This window comes from Synchiropus splendidus, chromosome 15 (assembly GCF_027744825.2).
Source record: "Synchiropus splendidus isolate RoL2022-P1 chromosome 15, RoL_Sspl_1.0, whole genome shotgun sequence".
Lineage (NCBI taxonomy): Eukaryota > Metazoa > Chordata > Actinopteri > Syngnathiformes > Callionymidae > Synchiropus > Synchiropus splendidus.
Window position 1 is genome coordinate 9,709,958 of NC_071348.1, and position 17,698 is coordinate 9,727,655.

The 17,698-nt window shown below is 42.1% G+C and overlaps 1 protein-coding gene across 4 annotated transcripts; it reads left to right on the top strand.

The window, feature by feature from the left end:
* The first annotated feature begins 1,473 nt into the window (after positions 1-1,473).
* dpf3 (double PHD fingers 3) lies at positions 1,474-17,546 on the top strand. Of its 4 annotated transcripts, none has more exons than XM_053887629.1 (12): positions 1,474-1,610; positions 9,593-9,753; positions 10,729-10,836; positions 12,377-12,510; positions 13,041-13,136; positions 13,210-13,282; positions 13,689-13,730; positions 14,997-15,137; positions 15,214-15,345; positions 15,858-15,970; positions 16,525-16,606; positions 16,677-17,546. In XM_053887629.1, the coding sequence occupies exons 1-12, from the start codon at positions 1,579-1,581 to the stop codon at positions 16,742-16,744; spliced, it is 1,182 nt and encodes a 393-aa protein (XP_053743604.1). In that variant the 5' UTR covers positions 1,474-1,578; the 3' UTR covers positions 16,745-17,546. The 4 variants fall into 4 exon arrangements, with proteins under 4 accessions (XP_053743604.1, XP_053743605.1, XP_053743606.1 ...); XM_053887630.1 differs by having other exon boundaries at positions 15,217-15,345; XM_053887631.1 differs by lacking the exon at positions 13,689-13,730.
* The last annotated feature ends 152 nt before the right edge of the window (positions 17,547-17,698 follow it).

The window sequence follows — 17,698 nt, forward strand, 5'->3', positions numbered from 1 at the left end:
TGAAAGTATATCAGTATGATTTCCGATATAATCCATTGTAGGCTGGTAAACAAAAAGACAAGAAGCAGAATTCGAAGTGCCACAGTTGAAAACGCCCAGGTTTATATTTGGAGTTACTTGGAAAGCCAAGATTAGTAATGAGTATGTCAAAGAGACGTGTCATGTGGACAAGACAGGAGACAAAGTCAGGGAGGACAGATGGAGAGGAAGGAAGATATGTTGGTGATGGAGATACCAGGTAAAAATAGATGGAGAAAATTACCATTGAGGTTCATGCATGCAGTAAATAGTAGGTGTGACTGGAGAGGATGGTCAAAATAGATAGAAGAGGGTGACCTGCAGTATCTCTCTCTACATTCAATCGCTCTTTACATTGTCACAAGGATGACAGAGCAGCTGTTTATTCACAGTAACAGCAGCTGTTACGGTGAATAACTTCATACGAAGAAACAATCTCTCGGCAAAGTCCGACCGCACTTGAAGGAAAAGGAGTTCCCGCTTGTTAACAAAAAGTATTAGCTCAGTTACACATGGCAAAGTGCCTCAATCTTTATCTCAAGGAAAAAACTGCTCCACAGGAAAACCTTGTCGGCTGTTTGGATCAGTGATATGGCCGTGCCTCAGAGTTCATGACCGATGTGAAGCCGAGTGGAAAATCCTTCTCACTGGAGAGTGCACTTCACTAGTTCACCATTTTTTGGGACAAAATCTGGCAGCCCATGTGGGGACCTCAGGATCTCACCACTGTGTGCACTCATGGTTCTCAGTTGGCAGTTGAGGTGGATACATCCAAGACTCTCTTGAACTTAAAATAAACTATTTTAATAAGCTGAAAGGTTGAACAGGCTTTATTGTCTGTTTCTAGTAAAACAGAACTGTGTCTTTTGTCTCGGCTGTTGACAAGTGTAAAACCACACTCACACAAGTGCAGCACTGACATGGTAAAAACAACATGGTAACACTGGATGACGCTTGTACCAGGCAAAATGACCAAAATCTAAAAAACACATTGTTGTCTATCTTGTTTTGTAACATTAATTGTTAAGGAGGAGAGAAAAGGGGGGGGGGGTGTTAGGGTATTAAAACGTAAAAGTGAGTGTGCTTAGAATTTAAGTTGTAATTATACAGTCGTTCAGTGTAACTACTACATAAATGAAGCAGTGATTCTATAGAAACGATTTGAAACAGTTCTCTTTTCCACAGTTATGACCACCTTCAACAACCAAAATAGTCTATGTAAGTCTTAAAGATAACACCACTTTAGAAGCGTTCTGTTTTCAGATACTTTTTAACAATTGATGTAATCCGCTTATCGATGCTTTAACTAGTGGTATTATCGTTTGATCCGTTACGCACGTCCTAATGGCGTTTTTCGTGTTTGTTTTGTTTCATATCCAGGGAATATTGCTGATGACAGTGTTTGTCCCAGGCCCCGCCCACTGTCTCGAGCCTGCCGCTGTATTGGTGGGCGCTCGGTGCTCTGCAGCACATTGGCTGTAGTGTCTGTGTGTGTTTTCTTCCATAAGGGTCCCAAACTACACCGAGATTTGGAATATTGCGTTACAGTCCTGCAGGAAAATGGCGGCTGTCATTCATAATCCCCTAAAATCGTAAGTAATATTTGGCCGTATGAATTCGCGCCATGTTTGCTGTGTCAATAGGCTCGCTGACGTCTGTCTCATACCGGGACAATTTTTGTGTTTGTTATCTGCAGGTATTGTTAGCGTGCATTTGCATTCCGTTTTACTAACAACACCCTGTTATCTACTTCGACTGAATATAAGCGCTGAAGTTTGCATGGAAAAGTTAGTTTCAGACGACGTCTTTATGCAATATATCATAATTAGTATCCACTGTTTGTGTTTGTCTGTCGACCTTACACACAGATGTTTATTAAAAACGCATCATTCATTGCAGTTTCGCTTCGGTATGTGCTGAAACGGATGTCTTTCATCGCTTAACATATCGCATAAATCTTTATTATGAATATCTTTCCATTCCCGCGATGGTCGCGTCACTGCAACGGTTTCCAGATGCAAAATTAATGCTGCACATCGCTATAAGAACAATGTGCAAGTCATTTTTAAAAATATATTAGACACTATTATGCACATAGCGAAGCATAGTTATTGAGAAAAAAAATAGTTAACTGAACTATTCTCAATAAATAAGTGAACAGCTTTCATAACAAAAACCCACCTAAAATATGCACAACAAACTGTTTATTTTTTAAACATCTACTTGTCTTGTAACTTGTCTTTATCTGTCACATGCTGGTAGAAGGTCTTAAATAAAGTGAGCAGCAATTTCTGTTATTATGCAGTAATAAGTGGTGTTTTCGGGTTTCAGCTGTAGCATTATAAAAGGACTGATGCTTGTCTTAAATGCATTATTATTTGTGAGTGGATGTGCTCATCCTTGAATAGTAATTTCCTTTTTCTTATACTCTGCGTGTATCCTTCATCACTATTAAGTGATAACACTTGTGCAATATGTGCTTCATGAGTATAGGTTTTATCATTTGTTGTATATATAACTAAAGAGACTGTGTGTTTACCATTTCCCATTTGATGTAGCAGACCTGTTATTTATTTATTCATTTGTTTATTTTCAGTATGGTGCTCTTGAGTCAACAATATTCCTGAAAGTTTTCCTCTTTGCAAACTGATGCCTGTTTTACTTGTCTGCAATGTTCAGGTGTAAAAATAACAGGTGCTGGTTGACACCAGACTTGTCTCTTTTTCGGAAGTTAGAGCCCAGATTCTTTGCTCAACGTAGAGCAGAGAAGAGAATTGTGTGTGGTATCGTCATACTATTTATGATTAAGTACAATTTCATGATTAAATGTGACACCAACTGAAAAAGTAGAAGACAATGAGGTGTGTATACATTCGGATGAGCTGGCTGCTATCAGTGAAATCTAATATATTCATCTGGTTAGTGTGTGTCAAGAGACAACTTGTCAAACTATGCTCTCTGGTCTAACACACGCAGAGCGACATCGCCCACTCAGGCAAACTCCTGGTTGGGAGGTTGTTGAGGGCATATTTCTTGTCAAGCATGACTGGAGCTAAGCTGTTGTATTCCCGCAAAAACATGGCTGCAATGTTTGTCAGTCTTCAGCTGTGCGTGGAGACCAGAAGATTAGACGTGTCCCTGTATCCTCCTGGGTCCATCTGTTGAGACGGAGCTGCACAGAAATAAAGGCCAGAAACATAAACAGATATGGACCTCCATCTGTCCTTTAGAAATGACCAACCATGCAGAAGCAGATCTTATTCACAATCAATAAGTAGTTACAGTCATAACCCTGTTATATGTGAGCAACAAATACAAATTTTGAAGCTTAAATCCTGCATTTTACCTTATTTTTTTCAGAGCTATTTCTGTAGGAAGAGCGGGTAAGGGGGGCAGCCATTGGAGGTTATGTGTTTTTTATTGTGCGTGCTTGTCGCGTGTGTTGGATGATTGTTTAGTCCCCTCCCCCAATTTGAGGAAAAAAAGGAGCGTTTGAGTGAATGATGGAGGTTAGTGTTTGGGAGAGGGGGGGTCTGTCTGGCTGCATACATTTATACTTCCCTCAGAACAGGAGAGAACCCTGGCCTTTGTCTATCTGGTGCCAGGGAACGCTAATGGCTGGGAATGGTTTCCAGCCGAAGGAAATTAAATGGCAGTTTTTAAAACAGATATCAATGCAGTTTTGTGCACCTTTATTCACCCCAGATGTTTTCGTCTCTTCATATAAAAAACTAAGAAGGGGCTTTTCTTGGCCCTTTTTTCTCTCGTGTTATATAATATTCAAAAGCAACAACATCTGTATCCCCAATTACCACCTTTCTTTTTTACTTCCTTTGTGTGTCTGTTTATGCACAAATGGGCGTACACACTGGTGCATATGTTTGAGAGAAAATGAGTGTGACAGGGGCTGAAAGGGAACACATGTGCCGCGGGACATATAAGAGCTGTCACACCCCTTAAGTCCCCCTCCTGCGCTTCTATTTCATTACATTTCTCCTTCTTGCTGCATCCAGTTGGGCTCCTTGTTCCCCCACCTTGAATCACAGTGACCTGTTTGATGCCACAGGATATGTCAAGTAACTCAATGCGTTGAAGAAAAGTACCATTCAAGTAGTGCCACTGTGTCACTCAGTAAGGACACTGAGGATCTTGAAGCATATTTATAGAGTTCATACAGCTATCACGATGTCCTCAAAAATGTAGAAGAGCGACTGAAGAGTAGCACAAAGCTAAGGGATTTGGGAATCTTACTGAGTCAGGCTTGTCAAGGAAAGAACTCGCTTGAAGTAACGGGCGTAGGCAGCAACATGTTAGGAAAACTACTTCAGGATTAGGACTAGGACAATATCACAGAGGGTTGAGGTACAGCATACAAAAATGGTTGTTGACAATGAAGGTTATAGTCCCCTGTACTGGATTATCTAATGCATTGTATGTCCTGATTTTGGTAAATTAATATTTAATACAGCGCTTTGTACATCCTTAATGGTCCTCCTTAACAGTCTACCTTAAAAGGTGGAGTCCTCCTCGACTGGTGGTGCACGAGGCCTGGCACTGTGTTGGCACTGGCACTGGGGAGCACCTAGTCTCTGGTCAGAAATGGTTGAGTAGTTTAAAACAGTGATTCCTAACCATAGGGCCGGGGCCGCGAGCGCTTCCTTGAGGGCCGCTAAAAGCTATTTTGTTTTACACCTTTGGGCCGTGAGGGCCGCTAGACACTCAGTTTTAATGCATGACCCACGTATGGTGGCAGTAGTGTGTCACTGAATTGACATGGCAGCTGCAAATCTGTGATAGTTGTTGATAAGTTTTTGAAAAGAAAAAATGATAAAGAAAGTGATGGCCCCCCAACAATAAAAACGGGTTGAAGCAGTTTTGAAAATTAATTGTACCTTTTTATGGCCATTTAAATAAAACATATTGTTTTTATTTTATTATATTTAGACTTTTTTTTATTCAGAATTGTATTCAGTTTTTCCAATATTCTGAACAGTTTGCACCGAGTGTGTTTTTTTTTCCTTTTTTTCTTCAGTAAATTTGATGAACATGACTTGCACCTGGTTCTTCTGCTGGTTGGACTTTTCGATGACAAATAAATATCACTGCGATGATCACACGGTTTCATGTCAATGTCACAAGATTTTGCTTTGTTTACGTTTAAGCAGATTAAATATGGTTGTTGATCACAAATGAAATCAAGAGTAATGAATCAGTTCTATTCCCATTTGTCCTGGAAAAGGTGGGCCCCAAGATCAAAAAGGTTAAGAACCTCTGGTTTGAAACATTGCCTGAGTTCCACTTATGCATGTCAATTCCAGGACCAGAATTTTAAAAATTATTTTCAGTGTGAAATACAATATAACTATAGACATTTCGACACCAGATATAAGTGGGCTTCATTTCAACAGAAAGAGTGTGAACAAATGGTTTGACAATGAAAGCCCTCCTGTTAACCGGCGCCTATATGTGTGTTGAGTAAACAGACATAACTTCGACTTGGTGTTCATAATGAAACCTAATGTGGCTGAGCTTCAGACACCGGATTCCGAACCTGAGGTGTTTAATCTCTGCAGCTTCTCCGTCATGACTACAAATCAAAAGATGAATTATTCCGCAGGCGCTGCAGCTTCATATGATTTTTGCATACCATTACTACCTGCCTGTAGCTGTGATAAATAATTCATAGATATCTGATTTGATAGTTGTTTTTTTTTCCCTTGACAACACTGGAGTAGATTGAAATGCTGTGAGGGTCTGGTCCCCGCTCACTTGGGCGTCGTGAAATATCAGTCGGTGACCCCCTCAAAATCGATGATGCTCCGCTGTACGTCCACCTAAAGTCATCCATCATCACAAATCTGCGTGAAGAAGTGTTGCGTCCACACACACGCGAGTGGCGACTGCAGATGCCATTAATATCCAGAGAGCAGTTGAGGAATGACTTGCTCTGTCACTAGTATCTGCCATGCAGTTGGGTGAGGGGTACGCTCACAATACAATATCTGATGTTTGAGACAGTGTGGGGGGAGGGGATATGAAGGATGTCTCGGGACACGCACCGCGTAGACAGATGGTCTTGGAGGCATAGACACACGCACGCACACTCCCTTTACTCTCACTTAACCCAATTGTACAACACTGAGGACACCCATGATGATGATGTTGGTGGTGGTGGTGGTGGGGGACAGAATCACTTATGTAAGAGTTGAACACGCAGATGCTTTCTTATTAGAAATGGGGCGCTGACAAACCAAGATGACACGTTTGAGGTGGATGAATATGAGTGGCCCTCAGGTTCACACACACTGTATTCGTTTGACAGATCGTGACAGCTGAGGTTTTCCGTGGTAATGATGACAGCAGAGCTGTTCTCTGCTTCTTTCCTATGGGGGTGAATTTCAGTCAGAACTTATGTATATATATATATATATATATATATATATAAATAACATGTTAAATCACTGAGGTCAAAGTGGAGGAAGCATTAGCAGAAAGGACGAGCTTTTTAACCTTCCAAACTCCTCATTGCTTTGCCGCTAAAGTAGTACATACTGCGCCCCAAAAGCCCTCAAAGATCACATACTGCTGCAGCTTTAGAAATGCTGTCGAAGCGATGTGTTATTTTTGATTTAATATATTCAGTATTCTGCAAGTCAATGAAACCGCGCGGTTGTTGGAGTTCACTGAAAGGTTTGTTGCTAACAGCAACATGCCACTTGCAGAAGTGTCCTTGTCTGAAAAGAAAACATGTAAAATATTAATGGAATGTGAATGTTTTTGTAATGCAGAGGCGGTTTAGAAATTATGTTTGTCATGGAGCTTCGGTTACCTCAGCTGACCTGCAACAGTCAGTGCAAAGAAAATAATGGCCAAAGGGCAGGGAAGACTTATTGATAAGCAGGCACGTTGCACTGGACAATGGTCACCATCCAGAACCTGACCCTGTTGGAGCTTTAAGCAATGAACCCGCTACTCTCTGATACACAGCACCACTCTTATTCAGTGAGATGCAGTGTCATCACTCTATGTAGATCCAGGAATTGATGATATGCACTAACCTGGCTTTTGTCAGGGAATTGGGTTGCCCCCGTACCGTAAACCCCCTCCGCCCCAATGGTCTGTTCGGGACACTCACTCTGTGTCTCTGTCTTTAAGGCCTGAAAGAGCAGTGCTTGTTCATGTTGTCACTAATTTTTAACCAATGAAATGTGACTCCAAGTTCAATGGCTGTCCATTGAACTTTGACTCGAATGAAGATCCTTAAATTTGTAAGTGAAGATGAGACCGAGTTGGACAAAGGATGTTGGTACCATTAAAATTCTTGCATACAGTAATGGACATGAAGATCATAGCGCCAAATAGGTTAAGGTGGAGGAGAATGACTTCTTTATGGGAAAATAGAGGAGGTGAAGAAAACCTTCTTTTGAACCTTCTTTTACTGCAACATGACAATGTTAAGATGCCCCCTTTTCTGGGAAACAATCGTGGGGAGAACCCTGGGTATTTTGCCTTTGATTTGCTGGTTGGTTTGCCGTGGGGATTTTGAGTCGTGGGCGAGCGCCATTTTCCCCTTGTAGTGTTTTGTATTCATGTCCATAAAGCCTGGTTATATCAGCTTCATCTAACTCCATTACACGATGAATGTGGCACCTGGTTTTCACAGCTTGTTGTTCAAATGGTCAGTGAGGGATCCCCCTTGCCATTTAACTCCACATACACAGGGAAAATCCGTAAGTAAGATTTTAGAGGTCCTGAAGCGAAGGTGAAGAACCCTTCACATGGAACCACAAGATTGGTAAATTTTTATTTGTCCAGAGGCTCAGAATGACTCGACAAATGTGAAGCCGTGGATATATTTACATATGTATTTTATGCCTAATAAATGGACGACCATTCTGATAAATTTGATGCCTGTCACGGAAACTAGTAGTACGAGATCTTAATGGCAAACCTCCATTTATCATTCATGGTGATCCCCTTTAGATCACGTTGCCCCCTGCTCTAACCCCAGCCCCCATACTCCTTCCTGCTTCCTCTCACTCGGTCACGACCAAACACTGCACATCTTTGTCAGCTCCAGTGTGACCAGAGTGCTGGTCTTTGTCCAGTTTTACATTCTTTGCATGTCTGTGTGGAGCATCAGCAGAGCAGACGACTCATCTGGACAGACGGGACCTGAGTCCAGCAGATCGGCTTTCCTCCTCAAATGTAAACAGTTGGATAAAATGCTCTTGCTTTGTGCGTATCCTGCAGTGCAGAGCTGCTAAAAATGAGGGAACACAACACAAGAGATCCAGTGTACGACACACCATCTGAACCTCTACCTGTCCAACAGATAGTAGCTCCTGTCCTTGATCAAGTGTTGCTGGCCTGCTGCCCCTGCAACTTGAAGATGCCCATTCTTTACCCTTTCCCATTGCACAATGTCTAATTTTAAGAAACCTCAGCCAAAACAAGAATGTCATGCTGTATATATTTTGGTGTGGTGTGATGCTTGAATAAGCAGTGAAAGTATTTTCACACTATATATTTAAAATGAAACAGATTTTGAACTTGCCCGTCCTAGTGTTGTAGATTACTCTGCAAGATTTAGAGATACCCGGACTGTGTAGACCAGGGATGGGCAAAAAAAATTCCCACGCAAAGAAAGAGGGTAAAAGAAAATCAAGTGATGTCATACATTTCAAAATCTACTTTCATTTCTGATGTATTTTAAGGGACAAGAAATGTATGTATGTATGTAAAAAGGGCCACATTAATAAAGTCAAAGGTCCGCATTTGGCCCCCAGGCCGTACTTTGCCCTGGTCTGTTGTAGACTATTGAGGAGTGTCTTGCCTTGTGTGAACCCGGGCACATCCGACCCCGCCCACCACGCTGTTAATTAATAATAGATAAGCCCACTTCATTTACAAACTTCACGCAACGTCATTTATCTCCGGATTGATCTGTGGCATGGGAACACTTGAGAGTAGTATTGACGTCTCAAACTGTGATTTATATCCTCTTGCTTCTGGTGTGTCTGAACGTATATACCCCATCTGCTGCACGGACCAGGACTCATCAGTCAAATTGTCAGAATGAAACATTCAACGTAGGTTTTGCCACTTCATGGCTCTCAGCTTTTGAACTCGGCTGTTCCAGCTGTCGTCATGCTGAGCAGCAAAGATGGATTCTTCGCCATCGACAGAAGGTTGGCTGCAAGGTAGCTTGTCTGGAGTGGATGCTAACTTTGTGATTGTGCAGCTGTAGCGCGATTTCACAGGAATATAATTCACATTCCTATTTGGTGTTGGTGCAAGACCAAATGTGATGCATCTGAAATTGCGGATATGACGGAATTTTGCAGACAAAGACGTGTAAAAAGGCTGTGTTGTCTGTTGGAATAAAACAAGTTAACAGCTGGTTAAGAATATATTATGATGATGCTGGACTCTGCAAATAAACAATGATACAATTATCTATATTATAAATGAATTTCAAGGTCTATACCGTCTAATATTAATGTTGTTGGGCTCTTCTTGCCTGGTTGCCATCTGTTGAAGGCTAAACTTACACTTGTCTTCCTGCGCTCAGACTCGGTGACCAGTTTTACAAGGAGGCCATTGAGCACTGCCGCAGCTACAACGCTCGCCTGTGTGCGGAGCGGAGCGTCCGAATGCCCTTCCTGGACTCACAGACCGGTGTGGCACAGAACAACTGCTACATCTGGATGGAGAAGTGCCAGCGTCGGCCAGGTGAGGATCTCTGCTGGAGTCGAGGAATTCAGCGAATCGAATTTAGGATAAATATCAGCTAGAAACATGTGTTGTCTTCCTAGTTATGACCCTTTGCTTGTATGAAGTTTAGCAGTCAAACTTACAAATGACAATAACAATAACAAAGCTAGTTGGGAGATAGATAGATGGATGGATGGATGGACGGACGGACGGATAGATAGATAGGTAGATAGATAGACAGACAGACAGACAGATAGACAGATAGATAGATAGATGGATAGATAGATAGATAGATAGATAGATAGATAGATAGATAGATAGATAGATAGATAGATAGACAGACAGACAGACAGACAGACAGACAGATGATAGATGGATGGATGGATGGATAGATAAACAGAAAGACAGACAGACAGACAGACAGATAGATAGATAGATAGATAGATAGATAGATAGATAGATAGATAGATAGATAGATAGATAGATAGATAGATAGACAGCCTGTTTGAACAATAGTGTGTCCCCTCTTCAGGTTATAACTTGCATTTTATCCTGCTATGAGCAATGATAAGTCACCCGCCACATCTGGGTCGCCTTCGCAGCCCAAGGCAACAATCTGCTCTCAACTAAAAGCAGGACACAAATAGACATCTCTCCATCTTGAATGCAAAGCCCTTCAGGCCCCACCCTATACTTTGTGGCAGACGCCACTCACATTATATGCATTCATTCTGAGTTCACCTCTCCTCCTCTCCTGCACGTGATCTGCGGCTCATCCAGTCTCTCAGATACTTCTTTAGCTTCTGTTCTGGTTGTACAACGTGAGACGAGTAACTGTCAAGTTGAAATGGCCGTGTTCATGATACTAAGTGTTTTGTGACTGAACTATTTATCAATGAGAGAGCATGTATTTGTATTCTGAATCAGACCAGCGACGCCTGCTTAGTAGTACAAGGCTACGTTGAGTGTTGAAGTTGGTGCCTGTGTCTCCAGGGACGGCTGCTGGACAGATGTACACTTACCCTGCACGCTGCTGGAGAAAGAAGAGGCGACTCCACCCTCCCATCGATCCCCAGCTCCGCCTGTGTGAGCTGCGCCTAGGTAAAGCTGACCGCACACACGCACAGCTGCGCATGTCAAACTAGAGGTAAAGTCTTTGCAGGAATCTACTTTGTTTAGCGATAAAAACTTTCCCTCACCCGCCCTTTGAATGAAACATACAGTGATGCGCGCTTGTGTCCGGCTGTGTTTATACATTTTTTTTGGCCGCATTGACTCTTATATCTGACCATCTGGCTCTGGTTAGGTCGCTTCTCCTGCCAGGTCTCCAGGTTCATTCTCTCACTTGAATCAATGCCTTCTCTCAGCAGCGGACACACAGAAGGATACACAACCCCCCATATTACTCTCCCTTACTGCAGCACCCTAAGTGGGCCTCTGTAATCATTTGTCCATGAGGCATTAGAATGTAAGTCTAGAGGTGGAAGTGTGTTTTTTTTTCCAGCCTGTGTGTCAATCCAAGCATGCATACGTGTGTATGTGTGTGTGTTATGGGGGATTTTTGCAGAGGAATGTCCCAGGAACCTGATAAGGGGGAGCAATAAAGGCAAGTCTTTGTTCCTGTGTTGCCACAGTATTGTTTGCCCACTCGCTGTCTTCCAGATGCAACATAATATCGTTGAGCAATGGCAGGATCAAGCCCTATAAGCAGTGATTTATTCTCCTGGGGTGGAAATGCAGAGGAAACTCCCATGGGCAGTCACCAACCCGACGTTCAGAAATAGTATGAAAAGCGGTGCTGCTGGTGTCATTTATGTTTTCCAGACGTGCGGTTCAGCTGCGATATCTATCTAAACTCCACTGCGGAATGTGACTGCGCTGCTCTGGTTTTTTGGAAGTGCTTTATGTTTATTTAATACTTCCTGGGCAGAAAGGATTGTCTGTCTGAGCGAGTACAAACAGAGGCTCGCCTCTTCTGCTTCTCTGGAAATCTTTTAGCGATGATTAACACTTACAGGTTTATAAAAGCACAAGCTAAGTCAACATGTGAGGCGTGAAACCTGAAGTCCACGTCGACAGAGTGTCAGTTTTAAGATGGTGGGTTAAAGGTTAAGGTGCGTTTCCTTTTTCCCAACCAGAAAGATGACAAAAAGACGGGGGGTTTAACAGCATAGAGCAGAGTGGCTATAAGTCAAAAACACACAAATACAGTAAACACAAATGTGAATTACAACTCCTGAAACACTGGGATTGGCATCAAAATGACTAGATAGGTCAGATGAGTTTGACACCTACACTCAGCTATGTGTGTAATATTGTGGCTTTTGACAAACTGCAGTGGAGGTAATCAAGGTTCAATCTTTAGTTTCAGAAGAGGGAACTTTGCTTTCCGTTGGTTTTTGGCCACGAATAACAAGACACATGGTTACAGTTACACCAGATGGAATATGTGTTCTCTCTCTTTTTTTTTGGTAAGTACTAGGCTTGTCTGAGACTGAGATCCAACATGAGATATATTGTGTAATTCACCTTCACACACTACAGTTTCACAGCACTAAACTTTCTTCCATTTTCTTGCGGGTTCTGAGCAAAGTTCCGCTCACACATTTTGACCAACCTTTCTCTCCTTTCACTCTCTCAGAAGCCGAACTGGCCCCCAAGCGTGAAGGGCCCCCGGGAGAGGCCACCGCTTTAGAAGCCCTCCTCAGAAGTGACAGCCTTCTGGAGAAGAAAAGCAGCATCACTAAGGAAGAGGAGACTCTGCTGGAGATACAGGTGACTCTTGTTTCATGTAAATGTTTCCCTTAATGGAGAGATGATTCTATCCAAGTCTTTGGCTGATGGTGAATTGGACATTAAAGCAAGTTCTTTATTTCCTGAGTGGAGAGATGAGATCTTTCGAGCTGTGATGAAGAGGTTTTGATATTGAAATTTTCTGAAAAAAATAGTTTTCCACTGCACCTGAGCTCGCCTGTGTGAGACTCCGTCACACAGTGACGTATCCTGCAACATCAGGGAGAAAAAAATGTGTTTTTTAGTTTTATTTTAGAGCAACTGCGATGGAGTGGTGGGACAACGACGGGATGATTCAAACCATTCTCCTGTGGTTCTGAATCGCCATCTGGATCAACAGATCTTTTAAAAAATGTGTCTGGACCAGAGCCACAGTCCCAGCGCCACTTTGCTGCCACCTACTGTCCAAATCAGCACATTGACTCTCACTGTTAATCGTATCATTGATATTTCAAATGCTGAAAAAAAGCATTGAATGATAGAGACAATGACACAAAATATCTCTTCCACAGAGAGTTCTGGAGGCAGAGGAGAATGGCGACGGGTTCCATGACGACGAAGAGTTTGAGCTGGACACCCCGAAGAGAAAGAGCAGAAACAGAGGCAAAGTGAGTGAGCGGATGGATCATGCTGGAGCTGTTGAGCATATTTTTGACATTATTTTGTCGTGTGCTGCAATAGAACAGAGCTTCCAGTCGCAGGAGGACAGAACCCGTCAACATGGACGACCAGGACAAGCCTTATGTTTGTGACAGTAAGACGCCATATTCCGCCACTATATGTTTCATTTCTGTGACCTGTTTGTGAGTGTCATTTACATGGAAGCTCTTGCAGCTCACTCAGCCACTCCCAAGGTCTTCCTTCGCCGTTAATTAATCCTAGGCTGAAAATATTGATGACATGTTGCTAGGAAACCTTTCCGCCTCCTTCAGAAAGACCAAAGGGACGTTTATTTTCCTCTTTCCTGACCAGCAATCTGCAGCATGAAGGGACACTGTTGTGCCTTTGAGCCAAACCTGAGCATGCTACTTTCATACTAGGACAGGGTCCCTGCGGAGGAGGGTTTCCACGGCGACGTACCAGCGACTCTCATCCTCATTTTTGTGTCTTGTTCTGTCTTTCTGTCTTTATTGTTTGCTTTTGTGTCTTCTCTGTTCCAGATAGATTGAAACAAAAGCATAACTCAAAAAAGGCTGAAGAAGGTATCCGAACCCATCTGGTCTTTAACGGAGCGACATGAACTGTCTGAATTGTTGCTTCTCTGCTTCAGCTTTTCGGGTCTTCTCGTGCCCTCTGCTAGTGCACACGATGCTTCACGAGCGCCGGCGTTGCATGACACTAACGCTCTCTAATGCTTGCTTGTTGCCAGGCATGCGCTGATCCTGTAGAAGCCTCCTATCAAATGCATGACTCTCAGGCCTCGGCTGCAGAAGTAGCCATCGTGGAAGTTCATTCTATTGAACGCACACAAGTGGCTGCTGATGAAACGGCAAACTTCTCTCGTGGCTACAGCTCCAGTCTGCTCTATTATTTTATTAGTTTTAGATGAGTGCGACGTCTACAGTGCCATGTTTTCATCAAGAATATCTGAAGTTTAGTTGTCACTGATGTGATCACGGATAAATTTTATATTAAAGGAGTTATTTATTGTCCCTTTATTTTCATTATAATGGTCATCATCTCTTTAATTCTGTTATGTTTTTAAACACGTTTCATAAATTAAATAATTACATTTATTTTCAGTTTACACTCGCTGGCCATCTTGTTTTATTGAACCCTGTGAGAGTTTGTTTTTAGATTAATGCTGTTTTTATTTTTTTTTAATTTATGTCGCTACTAGTCATATTACGTTTAATAATTTTCTCTGCATTATTAAAAGAAACCCATTTCTAAGGGATTAATATGGACGCGGTGAAATAAGAGTAGAAGGAAGAAAAAGTGTTTCTTTAAACCCTTTTTTATTGTGATACATTTATCAACTAGTTAAACTGAAGTCCGTTCATTCTTTATGAGTTACTAAATCGTAAACGGTCACATGGCCTTCTTAGAGGAGGAAAAACAAATTAAACATTTTATGTGAGTAGGCAGCAACTAAATGAGTGTGGAAAATACAAATAGATGGAAACATCTGGGGATGATTTGGAATTGTGTATTTTACGTCAGCTGCATATACAGGTGATGGACGCAAGAGGGCGACAGAGAAAATTTGCCTTATCAGATGATAACCGGGAAAATAATGAGGAGATAAAAAAAACGTATGGATCGAAACATTAACCGCTAAAATACGATTGAAGAATTGCAACTTGGAAGGCCGACTGCATATCTATAGTGATTATATGTAGTGGTATTGGGTGTTTTTAATCACACATACGACTAAACCTAAAAATGAATAAAGTCAAATAAATGAATAAAAGTCTTTCATTCTGCTCATGTCACGTCATTGTTGAAAGTGTTGGTCTGTTTTCCAGTCTGTGGCAAGCGCTACAAGAACCGGCCGGGCTTGAGCTACCACTACACCCACACTCACCTTGCAGAAGAGGAAGGTGGCGAGGAGGAGAAGGAGCCCGAGATGCCCCCATCTCCACCACGCTGCTCGGACAACCACAAACGTAAGACGGTTTCTCAATAACAAGTGCTCACCACGTGGCTCAAACACCAAGGAACGCGACGCTTTTCACGTGTCAGCAGCTCAGAAGGGTCCAGACGGCATCATCATCCCCAACGACTACTGTGACTTCTGCCTGGGCGACCAGGACTCCAACAGAAAGACCGGCCAGGCTGAGGAGCTGGTGTCCTGCTCAGACTGTGGACGCTCTGGTCTGTCTTCTAATACAAGAAACACATATTTTTGATTATTGAAAATAATACTGAATATTGTTTTAATGGACAAAGACAATGTGCAGAAATGTTAAATAATTAATTTTAAAATGTAATGTACACACACACATACAAACACACACACACACACACATATATATTTTATGTGCAGAAAATACAAAAAAATAGATAAATAAAATATAAACAATTAAATAGTTGGGATTTTATTCATTTGAAATGTATTTAACAAACTATTGCACAAAAATATTGTAGTAATACTTCTATGAAAATCTAATATTTACTGTAATTTAGATATATTTTTTGGCATGAAATGGACATCAAACGAAGAAAAATTAAGAATATAATTCAGAAGCATCACATGGACTGTAACAAGTATTTAAAAAAATATGGAAAATATTTCAATAAACAGCTGGATAGTATAAACTGCCTGTGGCTGTTTGACCTGGTTGTGTGGCGAGGTTATGACTTGTTGTTTGTGGTGTGCCACGCAGGTCACCCCACATGTCTCCAGTTCACTGACAACATGATGCAGGCGGTGAGGACGTACCAGTGGCAGTGCATCGAGTGCAAGTCCTGCAGCCTCTGTGGCACCTCAGAGAACGACGTACGTCGCTGAAACTCACTTCTTTCTCTCGTTTTTTGGAGTCAGTACTGGATTTGTGTCGCTATGTGCCACACTAATTTGCTCTGTAAAACTGAGGTGCACTGTAGTCAGAAGTAATGAGTAGATAAGGTTTCATGAAACAGTGTCCTGGTTTACAGTGGCCACCAGATGGCACTGTCTGCTGTAAATGTTTGGACTTGAACAACGAATGCAATGAAACCTCACATCATTTCTAAACCAAGAACGCCATCTAGTGGCCTCTGAAAATTCATACACTGTTTCATGATACTTCATCTACCCATCAATAGTGGTTAGTGGTGCAGCTTTGCTCGAAGGTAACATTCCAGGTAGAGGAGATCATGAGCAAACCAGGGTCTTTTTTAATGGGTTTTTATGGGTATGACTTTCTATATCCTCTGTTTTTACCTGGGTTTTTTTTAATGCACTCTGGTTTCCTCGCACAGTCCTAAAAACATACAGAGGTTGGTAGATTCATGAAAGTTGTTTTTAGGCACGTATGTAGTCCATATGTTAAAAATATGTCGCCCTCTTAGGACCAGCTGCTGTTCTGCGACGACTGTGACAGAGGCTACCACATGTACTGCCTGAAGCCCCCCATGACTCAACCCCCTGAAGGTAACCCACCTCGCTGTTTCTGCTGACGTGCTGTTATGAACCAAGATGTATTCCTCTGTGTCCTCTGCAGGAAGCTGGAGCTGTCATGTGTGTCTGGACCTGCTAAAGGACAAAGCCTCTTCGTTCGGAGACGCGTGAACTCTAGTTACATACACGATCCACTTACACACACATCTTACTGTACGACAAGCCCGCACACTTACGCAAAAAGAAACAAAAGGAATCTCTCTCAGAATCAACAGGTCCAAACATGCAGGTGGTTTCATGTGCCAGGTGAGGAGATGTTCTACCTCTCTAAAGGCCTCAGCACCATCAGCTAACCCTCTACCTCACCACTCTGTAAATATATTGCACACACAGCCGGACAGGTTTTTGTGTTTTGACAGAAACGCAACGGCCTCCCCTCCACAAAAAGCTACATGGAGTGTTTAAATTTCCACTCGTCTTCTGTTTGTGTTGGACTGTCTGGGAAGAATCACCGTCAGATTTGAGGTTTTGTGTCTGCTTTGATGAACACTGTTTGGATCATGGTGACACTTCTGTTGTAACTAGAGTTCTTCTCATGGACGCCTCATTTCATCCGCACTTCCAAAACCTTTACTCATGCGCAATGATTCATAATAGTTCTGTGAAAATATATGATCAAAGGGAGCTAAACTGGAGGCCCCCATCTTCGACTAAAATGTTGGGAACCACAGATTCTCAGAATCCTTTGGGAAAGCAAATATTTGATGCCCTCGAGTTTCACTGTCATTCACAACGGGAGGCTTCTTCACCTTCTGCATGTTCATCAGGTCACATGCATTTGTGTTTCCACAGACAATCATGTTTGAGTTTGTTTCATATTAGAAAGAAAAAAAAAGATTTATTGTACTTTTTCATGTCTTCTTCTTAAAAACGTGACTTCAGTATTTCCAAATGAGTGTTGTATTTTGTTAAGTAATGGTTTTGTATTGTGTTAAAATAAAACTTTTGCATAAAAAGCGTTTGTTAGTTTTCCTCTTGATCTGGAGGTGACGTCATTTCACCGCGGCGATTCTCCGTGTTCCGTTTTTATTATTCGTGTGTACGTAATCTAACCTTTCAACCCTA